Here is a 14513-nt window from a genome sequence, read left to right as displayed (position 1 = left end):
GGAAAAAGAATAAAGTAAAGAGTGACTGAGAGTATAAGCACCTCTGGAATTAGGATTTGGTGATGCAGGGTCGTGAGTTATTCCAGGGCGTATAATATTAAGTTGGGGTCTTTACTTGTTCACTTGCATGAATGTTTGACGATGTAAAAAAAAAAAATATATATATATATATATATTGCATTTCAGTGAATCATAGTTATGCACAGTGGCATTATTCAGAATTATTGTTATTAATTCCTTAATGAGAAGTATAGAAAACAAAGCATCTAGCTATGTTTTATTGCAAAGAGAAATAGACTGCAAGTAATTCTGAGTCTGTTGCCTAGTTGTTGCCTAGTGTGCTATAGGAAACCCAAAAAAACAGCTCCCAGTTGGTTTATGATGCTACTCACGTTTGAAGAAAATTGCAAGAAAGTGTGTTGCCTGTATAAATGTCAGACCCGAATCCATCTGACTCCTGAATCAGCTGATGCTCCAGTCTGCTTTGTCATGCTCACTTTCACCTTCCTTCTACCACACACACACACACACACACACACACACACACACACACACATACACACACACACACCTGTTTCTCATCCAGAGAGGGTTGGAACTGGTAGTTGTGAAGACTATCCCAAGTTGACGAGTTGGAATTTCAAGTTGAGGAGGCATTTTCTTTGTATTAAAGAATTGCAGTAAAATCTGGCCATTTTCCTCTGACCCCTCTTATCAACAAGGTGTTTAACAACCAGCCCTTCTGTTCCCAACAACCACGCCATGATCACAGTCACAGAGATCTTCATTCTGACGTTTTATGTGAACATTAACTGAAGCTCTTGACCTCTTGCATTGCGCTAGTGCCACATGATTGGCTGATTAGATAACTGCATGAATGTCCAGGTGTACAGGTGTACCTAATAAAGTGGATGGTGAGTGTATATTCTATAAATATTATGCTTGCACTACTATTGCACTTCACTGTATTATAAATATACTAAAATATCTTTACAGGAAGGTAATAGTACATTTATGTATTCTTCTAGTTTATTGTTGATCCAAAAAAGCATATACCATAAGGTATACATTTAACAATCAATATACTTCCTGTAGCGTATTATCATTAGGGAATGCAAGATTACAAAATATAACTACCAACATAATAGTTTTGCAGCTTTGAAAAAAAACATGCTTTTAAATAGGAAGCAATATTTTCAATAGGTCACGGATACAGGTGGCTGAAATGAGATTCCTCTGCAGGATTGCTGGGTTTAGTCTCTGTGATAGAGTGAAGAACTAGACAATCTGGGAGAGCCTCAGAGTGCCCCTTTGAATTGAAAGGAGCCCATTAAAGTGGTTTAGCCACCTTACATGGATACCCCCTGTACAGCTCCTCGTAGAGCTGCATCAGACACACGACGTATGTAGCTGTATGTAATCATCCCACAGGATGAAGATCCTAGGTCAGATACAAGACCTGCTAGAATTCACCAGGAGTAGGTAAGCTCCCCTTGGAATTTTATTACATTTATCTTGGATATTTTAGCATGACATGTTGAAGGATTTAACTGGACAGACTGCCTGACAGCTTTAGAATAGTGATAGTTTCATTTTCAAAAAGATTACAGCAAAAATATTAAGAAGTGGAGTCCAATCACTCTCTTAAACTTGGACTGCAATTTTTTTAGCATGATTTTACCCAACCAAATGATAACGTCTAAGAAGATGTGATCCCTCCGCAGACCAAGCCTGCGCTGTCCCAGGGAAGCAGATCACAGACATTTATAGCATGGGAGAGACTGCTCTATTGAGACATAACCAGCAGAATTCTTGTTAATAGACATCTTTCAAAAGCAGTCCACATACACTGCAGTGTTAAAAAAGGTTGTCTGTTATTACCCATTCTCTGTGTTGTTTGCCACTAGCTCAGAACTTGAGAAGGGACCAGTGGATCAAAGGGTTGGGTATTCCAGGAAGTGATGGGTTGATGGTGATGTGTGTATTATGTATGGGCAATACTGTCTGGTATGGATGGGCCTTAGGTGCCAAATTAAACAGAAGGAAGTCTGAAGGCCAGTTCTTTTCACCATGGAGACCTACTGATAGCTAGTGACTAGATCTAACCACAAGGAAAACCGATATTAAGATTTTAGGTAAGAAATTTGACAGATGAGAGAAGACTTAAGAACCCCTGGACTAATGCCATCTAGCCCTGCAGCCTCACCCTAACGCAATTCTAACAGCTTTCTTTTCCTGGTCTCAGTGTCCCAGCACATGATGGGCACAAGGAACCTCATGCCTATTCAATTAGGTTGTCAGTTTAATCTTTTGAAATGCATGTAAAAAAAAAAAAAAAAGAGAGAGCCAACATCTTGCAGCATTTTAGGAAGTCTTATTCTTATAGACTGTGGTGTGACCTTGGTATTACAAGATGTCTTTAACCCCTCAAACACCAAGCTGAACATTGACCCATAGAGGAAAATTAAGCATTTTATGCAACATATCATGATACTTTTAAAGGTGAAGAAAGTTTTGGGCCAGACTAGAACCAAATTTCACCACTTTAGGAATTTCCTTTGTTTTAGATAGTGCTGAGTTTTTGGTGGCCCAACATTTAGTTTTAAACCCCTAAAAACTGATCCATATGGGAAAACATTATAACACCTTTAACGGTCAAGAAGATTTTGGACCAGGCTGGAGACAAATTATGCTATTTTAGGAAGTATTATTCTTTCAGACTGTAAAAATGCAAATTTGATTTAGAAGCTGAGAATAAGAAAGCAACTTCAGCATTGTTCCTGGCCGTGGCCATGGTGCACTCTTGGGGCTCTCTGCCCGTGGCCAGGCTGTAGTGCTCCTGAGATGGTCCAGCAGAGCAGCAAAGGCCCTGTGAGCTACCATGACTGCTAGAGGGGAGGTCCGTCAATTACCAGCGCATTCAGATGAAATCCAAACACATAACGCTTGTGTGTTTGAAGCTGTATGAATATCTCTCGGGTTTAGGTTGATGGTACTTAACCTAATAATCCTAAATTAATAGGTGAAATTTGCATCAGACAGAAACCCAGAGGACAGATGTTTTTAAATAAATTTAAAAAATAATAATTTACACATTAAAGAGGAGTTATTGACAAAAATTATAGTGCAATTCGTTGTAAAGTTATACAATAATAATAGTAATAAAAATGACAGATTTACTTTTTAAAAGGCAATGCTTTTGTTTCCTATGGCATTTTGTGCACATAAGAGACATGGCAATCTAGCTCAGCTCAAATGAAAAAAAAATAAATAAATAAAATAAAAATTAAAAAAAGAGGCAGGTTTTGTCATTTTGCATGCATTTTTTTCTTAATGTATAGGTATAAATGAACGTTCTTGAGTTGCACCAATATATAGAACTATTTGTAGGAATGACCCATTACAAAAACAAAATTATATATGATTATATGATATAATAAATCAGATTGTGCCTACATGTGATGATACAGCATCAGATGGCCCAGTCTCACACGCACACACACACACACACACACACACACACACACAAACACACACACCCCTATGGAAACTTTAGAGTAGCCAGTGTTTTTAGAAGGTTGGAAGAAAGCATTAAGTGAAGGAAACAACGCACACAGGCAGAGGAAGAACATGTGCAACTCTGCACAGACAGTAACTGGAGCTCAGGCTTGAACCCAGCCCCTTGAGCTGAAGCCCCGAGACTACTTGCTATGCAACCATGCTGTCAAATATTTAATAATGCATGTTTAATTTAAAAACAAAATGTAAAAATACAAGTATAAAAGCAAACCTTTCAAAAGCTTTGTGAATAAAAAATCAAATGTAAATTTGATACCATCTATGCATATTATGGCCTGAGAAGAAAATTAATTTTGGATTCCTGTATTTTGACAAAAATGAATTTAGACTAAACATTTTTTGATCTATTAAGTAACAGTTCTGAAATATCACAAACAGAGTTCTGAAATCGCAGTAGTTCATTCATATTTTATGCTCTAGTAAATACAGTTTAAGAAAAACAAGAAAAACAAAATTAATGTTGAAGTCTTACCTTGTACTGGTGGTCAGTGGAGAAACTATCTTGCTGTCTTTGATACGTATTCAAAAAACAACTTTTCTCTTTGTCATCATCTGATCTTGACACAACCATGGCTGGTCTTATAACCCCAGGCTTTGTCTGGAATAATGAACAAAATGTCATTCAGTTATATGTATTTCAGTTACACAACATCCAAGATCAAAGAAGTTCCAAGTCTAGATTATGATCTGCATCAATTAGCCTGTAAAATTACTTTTACCCCAAGAGGGATTTTTTATTTTTTTTGTTTTGTTTTGGTCATATTAGATTCTCAGTTTTCAGGAGCTGTATTTGAATAACTGAAAATGCCTTAAAGGATTAGCCATGATGCAATTCATTTCACCATAACTGTTAAAATATATACAGTTACGAAAAACCAATTAGTTACCTAATCCAATTAGTTTTAAATTCTCTGTTCACCCTTACGGTATTCAGGGAGCTCTTGAATAAATTAAGTCATTTGGTTATTTTCAGAGAAGCTCTTTTGTGCTATTCATGGATAGCACTTCATTATGTTTTCAGTAAACGGGTCTTAGTATGCAAAGGGGCCTTACATTACATCTCTTAAAAATCAGGTTTCATTTCAAAGAGGATCTTTAAAAAAAAAAAAAAAAGACCTACCAGTGTTTTCTCAGCAGGTGCAGTATGTTGGTGATGAAAAGTAGCCTAGAAAAATGTACAGCACAGTTGTACAGTAATTCAGTGTGCATAAATAAGTCTCTTATTTATGTTCCAAACAGACGAATTATATATGTGTATATATATATATATATATATATATATATATACACACACACACACACACACACACACACACACACCCCAACACACTTTCGTGTCAAAAAAGCAGTCAAATGTTTCCACAAGGTCAAAACTGCCAGATATTCCTATTCTTGTGGCACACACACACACACACACACCTTCCTGAACTGGCTGAAACAACTAAATAGACTCCAGTAGACTTATATTGCAATAGACTGAAAAGAAATATTCTTGAAAGAGCATCAGTGCATGTAAAAGATTAGCTATGCAAGCCTCTCCTTCACTGTCTGTAATTAGGCTTAACTTCTGAAACATGCATACCTAATTTTTGGAACCATGCACATTTTCTAATTTGCTTGAGTCAATCAGTTTTAGTAAAAAAAAAATTGGTCTCCTGCTGGGTATTACATTCACTGTCAAGATGGTGGCAATGGCTTTTTTTTCTACTTGCTCCTTGTAATTTAAAATAATTATGGCCTAAAGAACAGCAAAAACAGCTGCGAAATCTGGATTTTAAGTTTAAAACACAGGAACTTAACTAAGTTTAAACAATTTGCTTGTCCATTTTCAGTGAACCATTCAGGAATTATAGGCCTTCTTATAATTAGTCTTTAGTTTTCTGGGAATCAAATGTACTAGGAAAACCAGCTGTTCAGTTTCTATGCCACTAGTTATCAACTTTATCTTTAGTTTGTACCTTCTTCATCATTATCTTCGGTAATGACTTTATCCTGGCCAGGGTCATGGTGGATCCCTAGTCTATTGCCAGAGCACTGCATACAAGGTGGAATACTCCCTGGATGGGACACCAGTCCATCGCTTGGCATCATGGGCACACACATTCACAGTTGGGGCAATTTATCATAGCCAATCAGTCTTACAACCTTACAAAATGTACAGGCAATAACCCAAGCTCAGGATCGAACCAGGGACCCTGGAGCTTCGTGCCACTGTGCCACTTTATTTTTTCTGGTTGGTTTGGGTGCTTCTGTTTCCCAAAATATAAACAAATTACTTACCAGGATAAAGTAGTTACAAAGCAGAATGAATGCTGTAATACAATGTCATGCAAGAAGACCAGTATGATCCCATCTTAATGAATGTTTTCCTGTGAGGTTCATATCAGACCATCCATTCCCACCTACATGAAATTAAAAACAGCTGCTTCCATGACTTTTTGTCCACGGGATTCCCAGTCCCTACACACACACGCCTCTAATTCCAACTACATTGAACCTGATAGCAGAATTATTATTTAATCCTAATATTTATCTGTTTATGACTATTCAGTATGAACACTGATTATGAGGCAGTTTTATCTAATGACATTTTTAAAGAATACATAAAACATCATTGTATATTATATCTTATATATATTATATCCTTGTTATTGTACCATTTATATTAAGCAACTTAAAAAGGTAAGACTTTTCTGCAAATGATAATGCAGTGGGAAGAAAAATTAATTTATGTTGCTTAAACATATCCAGAGTTCTGTTAGATACTACATGGGTGATGTTCACATTACAACCTTATTGCATATGTTGGTAACTGATCCCTATCTGCCACTAGTTTGAACCGATCTCTGAAATGAAAAGACAATTCTGTACACATTTTCATATTCATGATCCACATGCATCAGTTTATGTAAACCACATCAAAAAGCATCACATTTCTCAAATAGATACTGAGAAACAAGTACTGGTAAAATGAGCAAACTACCAGCACGAGCTTTTAAAAAATCATGAGCTGTTAATTAATTTAAAGCTGTCATTTTGCACTTGATTGTTTTTGCTTTGGTTGTTTTTGCTGCTATTACTAACACTTCTGTGCAGATGATGGTGACAATTAGATGCGCATGCTCCATTCTCATTATGGCACATACTGTATCCGTATATTGGACATGTCTCCAAACTAGGACCATATATAGCCATTGCTCACATCTAATTTTAGGAAATATATTTATGTTCATTTAGCTCTGAAAACATTTAGATCTGGGTCACATTTTGGAAGAAATTCAGAAGTCAGCCTGCAGCTAAACCCCAAATACCACAGACAGAGATGCATCCTTATCTCAGCAAGAGCCACAAGCTATAACTCCGTGGAGAGGCAAGGCTTTTCTCCCAGAGGGGGTCCATATGGGAGCAGTGACCCAGAGAGCCTCAGTATGGATGCTTCCTTCACTGACTAGTGAAGCAGAGTGGTGCCCAGGAGGGTGCCCCATAATAACACATCAAAGTGCTCATACTGAGGGTGGAATTTATGATATGAAATTTTCACCTCTGCCATTTACTCTGCACAGAATTCAGCTAACAGGCCGCTGAGTCCTGCTTGTGGCCCAAACGTGGCCCAAGAGCCCCTAGTTTCCACTGCTGCTCTCTCTATTGAGCATAAAACCTTGGCAGCTTTGTCCTTGAATAGTTTAATTGTCCCAAATAGAATATTTGGCACTCTCGGTCAGGTTGCCAAACACACAGGTGCAGGTCCCTTCAGCAAAAAGAGTTTCTGCTCAAAGTCATATTACCTAGTACTTTCATTAACCAATCAATTGACTTTGCAGCATTCCATGATGGGAAACCTGCTAAACATTCCTTGTTATGCTGAGTACAGTAGTATTTGGACAGGATTCGATATTCAGATCAGATGTTCATCTGCCATGAAGGGTAGTGTTTAAACAGAGACTGGCAACTTGTCATTCAGGACCAGTGCCAGTGGGAACTTGAAAAGATTAGAAGGAAAAGATGGCCATTTGGCAACAGTATTTATATCATACAGTCACTCTTGGTATGCATGTATGCACGCATAAGAATGTATCCTGGTGAATCTCACCACCCCCAACAGTTATCTGGTGTTTACAGAACCACAGTTACATACACCTATTGTTTTCGCAACTTATAATGTCATTTTTTGATGATAGGAATGTAATAGTACAGTGCTTTAAAAGTATTGGCAATTCTAAATATAACTTACATATTTTGTTTCTCGTCCTAAAGATCTTGGTGATGGCGTTAGTTTCTGTGGGCAAAGCAGGAAAAGGGGAAATTGTAAGATTATATTTCCTTTAGCTAAACTCTTATGGAATATTGAATTCGTAAGCATTAAACTTATGTATTTCTGAAGTTTTCAGGGGTTTTAAAAATGGCTAACAGTTGTTATTTGTAAGATTTGTAATCATATTGTATATTCAGATTATATTAGACCTGGGGGTTAATTACACTGTAGAGTGCAAAGTGCTGCACATAATTGTGAATGCCTACTCAGGCATGCTAAATTACACACCCTTGTTGTCTCAGATGCCACAGACTTCGCAGTGAGTTTGATAGCATGCCTTGAGGGTCCCTGAATGAAAATTTATGAACATGTAAAAATACTACAATTTAGCATTAAACAGTGCTAATCTTTAATCCCAAAAACAGTGTAGATGAATGAAAAACTTACTGTTTGGTTTGTGTCCTTTAATACTTCATCAATCACTTGATACAGCTCTGTGGACTGCTGTCGGAGCTGGGCAGGGCTGCACATCTACACACGAGAAATACAGTTCAGCAGCCTTTGAATATCATTCTAACATCTATGAATCAAGTAGTTAAGCATTTATGCAATATGATTCTGCTATACCTGAGAATGAGGGTCCTCCCATGCAAAACTGTCGCTAGGTTCCAGAGGAGCATTATTCTTATTAACCTCATCATCAATTGCCTTAAAAAAAGAATAAACATTAAGATTGTGCCTGGAACTCATGCACACAAGAATACGGCACCCAAAGAATTCACATGTTATTAGCTGTTAATGTTGAGGATAGACTATGTAGGCCATATTGGCATTTCATCAGCATATAATGTTGCTGTTGTATCTAACCCATATTGTATGCTGAATGATTTCAGCTCACTTGTGTGAGTTTATACTTCAGTTACCAACATCCTGGTGTGTGACATTGATGTCTCATTCTTGCTCTGCTACAGCTTTACATATAAAGTATACGCTATTAAAAATATATATCCAAAGCAACCAAGGCAGTGGCAATGGAGCTGATGCAAAATTTAAGCTGTGAAGTGTCTTTTTTCAGAAATGTTTACAGGCTGAGTGAAGCACTTTTAAGGGGCAATTACTGTGGCTTCCTACAGAATTGCCACATTTCTGATTGTAACGCAAAGTGTTTATTATATTTTGAAAAATGCTGTATTACACTGAATGACAGCAATTAGGATGTCAATGTCATGTAGTTTAAATTCTTTTCCACAGGGTAAAAAAGGATAATTCATTCAGATATGGAAATCAAAATGTCCAATACAGATTTTTTGTGCTGGAGATGCAATGCAAGCATACAGCTTTGAGTGTTTAGGGCACCTGTTAATGGGAATTATTATTATAGTTCAACTACAGAGACCTTGCTAAATACCTTTAAACAAAATCATATTAAAAATGATGCCTATTAGTATCTGCCAGTTTATATTTGCAGAATACAGTAAGCTTGTGAGACAATATTCCTGCAGGTGCTAGTCTTTATCATCCACCTGCTTGTGATTCCAAACAGAACGTCTGTCCTGATGGAAATTATCTAGCAGTCACAGAGGGGCATGCCACTCTCAATTGTCTTTCAGCACTTTTAGTTTAAAACATTCCCAGTTTAATTTGGGGATTCTGACAAATTACTTACATCAGAAACTCTAAGGCCAGGATAAGGACTCCTGATTTGAAATATTCCAGAATCACTGACTCCCCTTTGCTTTATCTAGGATATAGTTTCCACAACTTTTACCAGATTTTTCCATAACATCACACATTTTTGCAAGAATGAAATGCCATGGACATTCAAACACAAAGGAGTCACAAAGCCAGTGTTTCAATAAATTCCTAAATAGAGACCAGTTTATGATAAATAGTTGTTAAACTTTTGCTATATGCTAACTGATTGCTCCTACTGCTTCTCACAAAGTTTCTCATCTTGCACCATGAACCTTTACTTGCTTTAGGATGCTTTATATGAAATGCACAGTTAATAATCATTAAACCCTATAATATATATTTATATATATATATAATCATATAAACACTTTAAGGTCAACTGTAAAAAAAAATGAACTAGTAAACATGGTCACAGTTTGCTGTAACTGAAATGCCTTATGCTATGTTACAACATTAATTTTTGAGTATCTAAAGATTTTGCTTAGTGCTCTTAATCAGTCTTTCAAAGTTCACTTTAAAAAATAAGATTAATCATTTCTGTTACATCAACCACTTCTTTGATCTTGTGCACAATTGGAATCAGACTGAACAGTCCAAAGATGTACTTAAATGGCAGAAATAACAATGGTGACTGGTAGTACTGATGAGATTGTCAGAAAAAGTTATAATTGTACAGTAATTATGCACATGTCATTCACAGTCTGTCATCTGTTTTAATAATGGCTAAATTTCAGTAACTGCCTATCAGTGAAGTATCTCACCTGCTGTTCCAGAAGGAGTGTATTTGTGGGAATAGCAGCAAGAGCCTTGTAGGTGGACTTGATCTTGTATGGCTGTTAGAAGGGAATGATTGGGTAGAATGTATAACAGGAAATAAATGAAATGGGAAGTCTGGCAGCTACACCATGAGAGGAAATTGATTTAGGTCTTAAACTAATGAAATAGCTACCAAATTCACATACATTCAAGCATGTTGAGCTTGCCCATTACAAAGCATATATAAATCTGCTTTCCTGTTAGTGAATATCATGTTTCTCAGCAATGTGGGGGGTCTTCTTCAAGAAGGATGTCTGTCATAGTATGAATGCCTCTCTGATTTCATGCTCGTTAAAGTATACAAATAGTGTGCAACAGAGTTGCATGTGTGAGAACGTGTGTTGCCTTTTTGGATACCTACCTTTTTGCTACCCCTGTCTATGCAGTCTGGAGTACTGCCCCTTAGGGATGAAGTAGGTGAGGAACAGAGTGAAGAGGGAGAAGGGGAGAGGTGATGATAGGGGATTGCTGGAGATGAAGACAATGTGTAGCGGTCTGTAGAAGTGCAGGAGTCTGGCCTTGGTGAGGTAAGGACAGGAGAAATAGAAGGTGTGTTGGAGAGATGAGTGAGGCCAGCAACCCTTGGGGCAGGAGAATGTTGAAAAACTGGGGATACTGAATGAATTTTCTCTAGTTCATGGAAGATTTTCCTGTTATTTTGCAAATGAGATCCTGGTTTGACATCTGTGTCCTTTGGGACTACTGAAGCTAAGATGTCTTGGGATTGTTGAATGGGTTTGTGATCAGGGGTAGGAGATTGTTCATGTGCCCTCTGCATAAGTTTGAAATCAGAGGATGATGTCTGAGAAGGCTTTGTATTTCTTACAGTAGGACAGGTATCATTTGATTTGTGTCCATTTCCTTGGATATGGGAGACTAAATTGGATTCAGGAGAAGAAGTCATTGGTCTGGAGGAAGATGAGCCAAGCAACAAGCTGGGGTCTGTGGATACATGAATGCCTTTATGAGTCTGTTTGTATAGGGGTGCTGGTGGAGGCTCAGAAAGAGAGGAACATGACAAGGTCAAAGAGCTTCTTTCTTCTGGCATTGAAATAATCCTACTTCTTTCTGCATATGTGTTAGAGTCAACTGCATCTGTTGTTTCTACTGTTGAAGAGAGGCTTCCCTTGTTCGACACAGGCTCTGTCTTAGCGATTAACCCTGGCAGCTTTGGTCTTGCTTTGCAGCTGGGCTCTGTACAAGTAGGGCCTTTAGACACACAAGACTTTGCTCGTAAGCCCACCATTGGAGCTACAGTTGAAGCTGCTGAACAGGCTAGGCAGGAGGACATGTTGACTGGGCTAATGGGCCAACAAGGAGAGTAGGGCCTCTGCAAGGCAGAAGACAGGACTGGCAGACGGCCCTTCCTCAAGATGGCCGTTAATAGTGACAGCTGTGTGGGTGGGGGCCTGTGTCGGGGACGGGTGGACAAGGGGCATGGTGAGGTGATATGTTTATGGCAACCAAGTTTCTCGCAGGAGGTAAGCGGCATCTGCATTAGGCTGGAGCCCGCGGCCAATGTGTGGCACTTGATTCTCATCACTGATGGGGTAAAAGCCCCTGACCTCACAGACAAACAGGGGGAGACAGAACCACTGGGAGATAGCATCTGGAGTGCAGACCAGCCTGTTTCCTGATCCCAGCCCTCAGAGAGGATGGACTCTTTAGAAGAGAAAGGAGATGTAAAAATGTCCACAGAGCTGACTGGGCTCAGGACCTCATCCTCTCTCTGAGACTCACTGTTTAAAAACAGCCCTGAGCCAACCTCAGTTCCAGTGTTGTGACACCCTAGCTGAGGGGTCCTTGGGAGTTTATTACCAGCTGTGTCCAGAGTGCCAGCGCTAGGTTTTGGATTTGTGCAACATATTTCATCAAGAGCCATAGCTGGGGTAGGCGATGGGGCAATAGCTAACTTGGTAGTAGATTTCTTCTGCTAAAAAAAGAAAAAAGAAATAACATTAAGAGCAACAGGAAATGGCTTATTTAATATTATTTAACTTTAATTATAAGTTCTGGTGATGAAGTTTTCCTATGAAAAACTCCCGATAGTTTCATGTTAACTAAATGCAGATTAGCTAAATTCAGAACAAATGCAGTACAATTTGTATTGGTGTCAGTGTGGATACAGTGTCTGGGATCTGTATATCCTCTGAGAGTGCAAAAGCGAAGAAGAGTTTATGTTCACCTGAGTTTCAGAGTGCTTAGTTATCTCTTGGGGCTCCATGTCACCAACGTACACAACCTCGGCCTTGTAAGTACTTTCATCCATTGTTTTCCCCTCAGCAGCCTCATGGTTTCCTAAAGCCTGCCATGTGTGCAGAATATATTTCTAAGCAATGTAAAAACTGAAACATGTTAACTATTCAGAACATGAACTGGAACTGATGAATGAAGCAGTTCCAATGCAGCTATCATTATTATGTGCTAGCTAACAAGGTAGCTACAGTTAACTAGATAGAAAGTGACAAGCAAGCCTATGGGTGTTTGTCTCTTAAGGCAAGACACTACAGGTGAATAGGCTCATTTTTTAAAATAACAGATATCAGAATTGATCTTTGCCAGTTGACTTCTTCAAAAATATACATTTGTTTATATTTATGACATTTTTTTTGCAAATGAGGCTTCATCTACTTAAATATGTATAAATTTACATCCTTAATAAAGCCAAAAATCTAGTCTTTGGATGATGCTCAAGTTAACATGTGAAGACATAAATCCATAAATCCAACAATTATCAACATTTTGAGAAATTCCTCCTGTAACATCCTTCTAATTAAGGATCTGAATGTATAAATAAAATTTTATAAATGCAGGTCATTTATAGTGGGCAGTGGGATTTGGCAAGTACCATGAGTTGATCCTGCATAATAATGCTTACCTCACTAAGTTTATTCGACTCCTTCTCCCACACTGATTTAACCCTGTTCTCTGTAGGCAGCTTTTTCAGAACTGGCAGGAAGGTAAATGACTTGAGCTTGGTTGCAAAGACAATGGAGACCTGCAAACACAGTCATTATGTCAGTCCATTCAAAATGAAAGAGCATAAAAGGAAAGCCATCTTTATGCTCACGCCTTTTCAACACTCCATACAATGGACAAAAAAGGTACAATGAAACAAATCCTAGATGTAGAGAAAATATGTTTATCATCTCAATAGTAACACACAGACACAAAACACCAAAACTCACTAAATGAACTGTACTACAGAATGGATTGGAACGTTTCTCCCTGAACACCTCCTAGTGAAGATCTAAATAAAAAGATTCATTTACCTCTCCGGATTCTTGGGCTTAGTTTACCTTGTACTGGCAGTGAATCTAATCAATGGTTGGTGATTGCAAAAGTGGACGCCGCAGCCACACTTCACTGTGACACTTCATGATTTCAAAGAAGGATGTGGATCTTAACTTAGCTCAATATTGAAGCAATTGAAGAATCCTGAAGATGTTTGAAATTTCTATTTGTAATTATGAGTTGTCAAATAACATTAATGGAAGAGGTTCACACAGAGAAAGGGCAAACTCCAAATCAATAGCTACCCCTAAACAGAAAAAGCAAGAGGCTACAAAATGTGAAATAACTGCTACTTGTCAGAATGATACAATAGCAAATTTTGGATCAAACCATCAACAAATCATCTATAAATTGTCACCAACCTGAAGTGACTGGCATTAACCAGCCTATCAATTGTGTCTCAGCATGAAATTTTTAGTTTGACTGCTGTGATCACAATTTCCAACCCAATCCATTTGCACTTTTGATTAAATATATAACATGCTAATGAATTATAGCTAAACATCGATTGACATGAGAACCAGTTGCTAGGCTGCTTCCTGTGAAAAAGGACAATTCAAATAAAGTGTTACTGAAGAGTATTTCTGTGATTTCATCACTGGCATTCAAGCACTGTGTGATATGTAGGCAACACAAAAGCCCTACATAATAGAAAGCAAAGTATGGCTTTGTATCTGACCCCATTTAGAAGTTCAACCTATCACAGGAGCTGTTAGGCCAGATTTATACAGCCACCAGTTAGTGTGTCCTCACCTCTATAGAAGACTAGTTTGGCTAGTAATGAGCTAAACAGACTGCAAAATATTGTCCGTTGACTAATACACAACAATTAGAATTTTGAACAGGTTTTTGTCTTCTGGGAAACATATCTTACGTA

General features: G+C 38.0%; 1 protein-coding gene across 6 annotated transcripts in view; it reads right to left on the bottom strand.

Annotated features, from left to right (window-relative positions):
• mlip (muscular LMNA-interacting protein) overlaps positions 1 to 14513 on the bottom strand; it is a 35121-nt gene that overhangs the window by 6904 nt on the left and 13704 nt on the right. For 2 of the 6 annotated variants that reach the window (XR_008301414.1, XM_026939159.3), the window contains exons 2-11: positions 13221 to 13340; positions 12528 to 12647; positions 10704 to 12275; positions 10288 to 10359; positions 8459 to 8539; positions 8279 to 8362; positions 8120 to 8179; positions 7811 to 7855; positions 4700 to 4744; positions 4052 to 4177 (exon numbers count right to left, since the gene is read on the bottom strand). Coding sequence is in view for 4 of the 6 variants with exons in the window: in XM_026939159.3 (XP_026794960.3) it covers positions 4052 to 4177; positions 4700 to 4744; positions 7811 to 7855; positions 8120 to 8179; positions 8279 to 8362; positions 8459 to 8539; positions 10288 to 10359; positions 10704 to 12275; positions 12528 to 12647; positions 13221 to 13340 (2325 nt within the window). In the remaining 2 variants the exon portion in view is untranslated. Of the gene's footprint in view, positions 1 to 392; positions 511 to 4051; positions 4178 to 4699; positions 4745 to 7810; positions 7856 to 8119; positions 8180 to 8278; positions 8363 to 8458; positions 8540 to 10287; positions 10360 to 10703; positions 12276 to 12527; positions 12648 to 13220; positions 13341 to 14513 lie in introns of all 6 variants that reach the window. The other 4 variants (XR_008301413.1, XM_026939160.3, XM_053232494.1 and 1 more) reach the window with 4 other exon arrangements.

This window comes from Pangasianodon hypophthalmus, chromosome 3 (genome assembly GCF_027358585.1).
Source record: "Pangasianodon hypophthalmus isolate fPanHyp1 chromosome 3, fPanHyp1.pri, whole genome shotgun sequence".
Taxonomy (NCBI): Eukaryota; Metazoa; Chordata; class Actinopteri; order Siluriformes; family Pangasiidae; genus Pangasianodon; species Pangasianodon hypophthalmus.
This window is presented reverse-complemented; position numbering and strand designations above follow the sequence as displayed.